At 60.8% G+C, this 5031-nt stretch overlaps 1 protein-coding gene across 1 annotated transcript; it reads left to right on the top strand.

Annotated features, from left to right (window-relative positions):
- The first annotated feature begins 2466 nt into the window (after positions 1 to 2466).
- LOC136507763 (uncharacterized) lies at positions 2467 to 4620 on the top strand. The gene is made up of 4 exons (XM_066502385.1): positions 2467 to 2625; positions 2711 to 3307; positions 3420 to 4004; positions 4348 to 4620. Exons 1-4 carry the CDS (start codon positions 2467 to 2469, stop codon positions 4618 to 4620), a joined length of 1614 nt encoding a protein of 537 aa, XP_066358482.1.
- The last annotated feature ends 411 nt before the right edge of the window (positions 4621 to 5031 follow it).

Raw genomic sequence — 5031 nt, 5'->3', positions numbered from 1 at the left:
AGACCTCCCTACCGGTCTCGGACATGACTTAGGGCTTCCCAAGCAATTGCTTGCTTGGTCCTCGGCCATGTACGGGCTCGCCCATAGTCATCCCTGACTCTATTTGTCCCGGGGCGGCTGTCGAGACCCTCAGGGGCCTAGCCTTTGAACCCCTAGACCGTAACAGGCTCGATGCCTTTTATTGCGTTTGTTGAGCCTCCGAGTGTGGGTTCAGGTCGCTGGCCCTTGGCTTGCTTGCAAGAAGAGCCCTCGAGCCTCTGCGTGGAGCAAGAGGGCGATCAGGAGTTTCCCTGTCTTTTTTGTATGACCCTTGCGCATCCTTTTCATTCGGAAGGAGGGGTTGTTTGTCGAGCCCTCGAGTACGAGTTTGAGTCACTAGGTCTCGGCTTGGTTGCAGGAAGAGCCCTCGAGCCTCTACACGGAGCGAGAGGGCAATCAGGAGTTTCCCTGTCTTTTTTGTGTGACCCTCGCGCATCCTTTTTGTTCGGAAGGAGGGGTTGTTTGCCGAGCCCTCGAGTGCGAGTTTGGGTCGCTGGGTCTTGGCTTGGTTGCAGGAAGAGCCCCCGAGCCTCTGCACGGAGCGAGAGGGCGATCAGGAGTTTCCCTGTCTTTTTTGTGTGACCCTCGCGTATCCTTTTCGTTCGAAAGGAGGGGTTGTTTTGCTGAGCCCTCAAGTGCGAGTTTGGGTCGCTGGGTCTTGGCTTGGTTGCAGGAAGAGCCCCTGAGCCTCTGCACGAAGCGAGAGGGCGATTAGGAGTTTCTCTATCTTTTTTGTGCGACCCTCGCGCATCCTTTTCGTTCGGAAGGAGGGGTGGAGTATGCCAGGCTACCCTCGGTGGGCGCGAGCAGTGACACCTCTGGTGAGCTATTATCGGGTAAGTCCGAGTGGAGGCCCGTGCCCCATTCGATAGGGGTCGGCTGGTGGTCTAGAGACGTACTCCAAAAGTATCAGAGGGCTTCTTTAGTGGGTCCCAGGGCTGTTCGATTGGCCCCGGGGGCTCAGTGCCTCCCTATGGTGGGATCCCATTCAGAGACCTCCCTACCGGTCTTGGACATGACTTAGGGCATCCCAAGCGATCACTTGCTTGGGCCTCGGCCATGTACGGGCTCGCCCATAGTCATCCCTGACTTTGTTTGTCTTGGGGCGGCTGTCGAGACCCTCAGGGGCCCAGCCTTTGAACCCCTGGACCGTAACGGGCTCAGTGCCTAGTTCCTTCGTCTGAAAGGAATCAGGTGGGGGATATTCCCTTCCCATTGGCTGGCATCGGTGGTTGCGCCTTTTGAGGCGGTTCCTCGGGGAGACGGAACGACGCCTGTCGCTGCTGTGGTCGGATGCGATGTGATGTCTACAGATGGGACGTTACTGTGCATGCGCTGTTAATAAGGAAAAGGTGGATGCGTGGGCGGTTTAATCGGATCCGGATTAACTACGCTAGATCTGAGGGAAATTTCCCCGGTTTCGTCGCCCGTCCGTTTCACCCCCTTCCCTCATAAATACGTGACGAGCCTCGCCCCTCCCCTCCTTACCTTGCCTGCATACGTTTGACATTTCTGCCCTCGAGCGATTGCTAAGAACAGAGAGCGTCGGGGAGAAGAAGGGAGAAGGGGGAGGAAGAGAGAGAGAGAGAGAGAGAGAGAGAGAGAGAGAGAGAGAGAGAGAGAGAGAGAGCAAGCCTTACCACCGTAGCCGCATTCTCCACCGCACCCATGGCCGGCGGCGCTGTTGTCCTCTAGGTGGATCCTTGGGGTTAGTCCAACATGTTCGCGGTGATGCTGCAGTCGTTCATCGATGATGGCCTCCTCCGCCCGGTTACTGACCCCACCAGACCGGAGTGGATTGCACCGAGGGGGCGAGTCGGAGCCGAGGCCACGTGATGGCTGCATCACGAGCTTCGTGGCCTTCCACGAGTGCGGTCTCGACCTACCGGCGGACCAGTTCATGCGGGCGCTCCTGCACTACTACGGCGTGGAGCTCCACAACTTTAACCCCAACTCCATCGTGCAGGCGGCCATCTTCGTCGCCATCTGCTAGGGGTACCTAGGCATTGCCCCCCACTAGGAGCTGTGGCTCCACCTCTTTCGGGCGGGGCTCACCACCAAGCTAGCGGGCACGGCGGGCACGCAGAAGGTGATGAGGGCCGGCGGCTGCACTCTCCAAGTGCGCCAAGACCGGCAGCTCCTCTACATCCCAGCCCAGCTCGCGTCGTCCAACCATCGCTGGTACAACAGCTGGTTCTACCTCCACAACGATGACGACGGGCTTCCCCCTATACCGGGCGGGTTGTGGAGAGCCAGCCGGAGAGGTGGAGGTACAGCATCCCGGTGGTTGATTAGCCCAAGCTGCGGCTGCTCCTAGAGGGGCTGGAGAGGCTGCGCAGCCGTGGCCTTACGACGGCTGTGGTCGTGGTGGCCTTCCACTGTCGGAGGGTGCTGCCGCTGATGGCTCGGTGGTAGTGCCTATTCGACATGACACCGGATGAGCTGATCGAGGGTGTCCGGATGTCCGCCATCGCCCTCTCTGACAAGGAGATTCTATGTCGGGTGAGAGAGACGGTGGAGGGGCAGCTGAGGAGCGGTGGTCTGACCCCGTTCGCGATGCGCCCATCGCAGGGGTACCTCTCTCTGGTAAGTCATGCGCCACTGCGGCCCTCGAGGCCTCCTTGCTCCTTGCATTTTCCTATTCCCTTATTGGCGTTCGTTGTTCCTATAGGGGATGAGGGATGTGCGAGCCTCCTCGTCACCTGTTCCTGAGGACATAGAGCGGCGAGCGGTGAATAGGGCGCATGCTGAGGGGCAGAAGAAGCAGAAGGACACCAAAGAGGCAAGGCGCAAGAGGAAGAACCTTGAGCGCGATGAGCTGGAGAAACATCGCCGACAACAAAGGCATGATTGTCTCCCGGTGGAGCCATCTCCGTCACCGTCGTTGTCGGATTCCTTGAGCGATGATGACGAGAGCGAGGCAAGGCGGGGTACCCTGGACCATCTCCCTGATGTCAGGGGGATAGTACTTGGGGCATCGGCGAGTAGCCTAGCGTTTCTAGGAGGAGGAGGAGAGGACGCCTTAGGGCCGGCGATTGCCTGCCCCGGGGCTCAGGCCGACATGCCCGAGGCACGGGCGTTAGGGAAGCGCGCCGTTAGCCCGGTGGGCTCGACGACGGAGGTGGAGCAAGCGGCAGCGGGGGCGACGCAACCACCTCCGCCGGGGGTCGAGGGGGCGCCGGAGCCCGATGAGGGCCAGCCAGCACCGGCAGACACAGGGGCCGTGCCACCATCGCCGCCACTGCCGGTGCAGAGGACGAGGGACGCAGTGCGGAAGCTATTGTGTCCCCATTCGGGGTAAGTGTTTTGTCAATGGAGTTAGCTGCATCTTCCACTTGTTCCTTGGCCGTATGCTGACCTCATGAATTCTTTGCCTTCAGCCGGAAGCGTCAGGTGGAAGCGCCCGTCTTGGCGCCCGTAAGGCGCTCAAGGTGAGCACCAGCTCCACCGCCCAATGGGTGGTGGAGGCACAAGCCGCCATACAGCACAGCGTGGCGTCGGCCAGGGCCGACCCGAAGGAGCCGGTCGCTCAAGGAGAGGCTGCTGAGGCGGCCACGAGGCAGGCGGGGGAGGAGGCGCCTATGCCCTGCAAGGCTGAGGCCCACGAGTTAGATGAAGCTGAGGCACCCTCAGTCACTAAGGCCACTGAGGGAGAGGCCGAGGCCCCTAGGACCTCCAAGGCTGAGGCGATGGAGGCCGATGCGTCCAGGACCACCGAGGCCGAGGTGGCGGAGGCCAAAGCTCTCGGGACCACCAAGGCCGAGGCGGTGGATGTGGGTCATGCTTTGATACTGCCCCTGGTCGAAGACCAGCCGCCATCGCAGGAGAGCACCCGAGAGTTGGAGGTTCATTCAATCTCCTCCGACGACACTTCCCGAGGGCAGGAGGTGGCGGACGCCGAGGCGGCTAGCACCATGGAGCAGCCAGCTCCGACCTCTGGCGAGGGAAGCTCGGTCCTCGTGTGGGTATAACTCGAGCTTCGCGGGTGGGATCACCCACGTGTCTTGTGGCAGAGCCAGGACGACCCTGAGGGGAGCCTCTATTCCACCCTCGAGGACGCGGCCAAGGGGGGGCGCTGGGACTCCTTTGAGCAATTTCGCCGTCTGGCGGAGCAGTCACTGCGGATAAGCGCTGTCCATTATGGCTAACGACTGCCAGCGTCACCCAGGTACGCACCTTCTTTTCTTGTACTGTGTCGTCTTTTCCCGAATCTTCTCGCCGTGCTTGACGTCCATTCTGCCTATCCAGGAGCTCGAGGCTCGGTCCCTTGGGAAGTCGTTGTTCCTCTGGTGGGAGAGGGACGTCTAGGACCAGCTCTGGCGGCAGAAGGACTTGCTCACCAATGCCAACGAGCATTTGTCGGCGCGGAACACGGAGGTGGAGGACCTCCGCCTTCGCTGTGCTAATATGAAGGCTGAGGCGGCCACGGCTCGGGAGCAGGCCGCCCCTTTGGCGGCGAGGATCAAGGAGCTGGAGGAGGAGTTGACCCAGGTGGTCGGTGATCGGGACACCTTCAGGTCCCGGGCCAAACAAGTGGAGGCCTCTGCCAAGGCTGTCGTCGGGCAGTTGGGGGCGGAGTAGGGCGTGCACCTACTGATGAAAGGTGCCCTGGCCGAGGCCCTCAAGGTGGCCAAGGCCTCCCGGGTTGAGGCCCTAGCCTGGAAGGAAAAGGCCGAGGGTGAGTCCCGTTGAGCCGCGCCCCTTGTTTTATTTGTTTTTCTTGCGTTCGACCCCTAACTCCCTGATGTGATGCAGAGCTAGAGAAGGAGGCTTCTAGGGCGGCCAAGGCCTCTCGTGTCGAGGTCCAAAGCTGGAAAGAGAAAGCTAAGGGTGAGTCCCATAGGGCTTCGCCCCTGTTCGGCTTATTTCCTTTTGTGCTTAACCCCATCTCGCTTGTCTTAGTGCAGGGTTGGAGAAGGAGGTCTCTCGGACAGCTGTGGCCTCCGTTGAGGTGCAGGCGGTGCTCGAGGCCGAGATCCGGGAGCATGACAC

This window comes from Miscanthus floridulus, chromosome 15 (assembly GCF_019320115.1).
Source record: "Miscanthus floridulus cultivar M001 chromosome 15, ASM1932011v1, whole genome shotgun sequence".
In the NCBI taxonomy this organism is placed as follows: Eukaryota; Viridiplantae; Streptophyta; class Magnoliopsida; order Poales; family Poaceae; genus Miscanthus; species Miscanthus floridulus.
This window is presented reverse-complemented; position numbering and strand designations above follow the sequence as displayed.

Coding starts and splice junctions, on each gene's coding strand:
- LOC136507763 (XM_066502385.1), top strand. CDS start 2,467: ATGACACCGGATGAGCTGATCGAGGGTGTCCGGATGTCCGCCATCGCC. Junction 2,626..2,710: donor CGCAGGGGTACCTCTCTCTG/GTAAGTCATGCG, acceptor TTGTTCCTATAG/GGGATGAGGGATGTGCGAGC. Junction 4,005..4,347: donor GAAGCTCGGTCCTCGTGTGG/GTATAACTCGAG, acceptor AGGGACGTCTAG/GACCAGCTCTGGCGGCAGAA.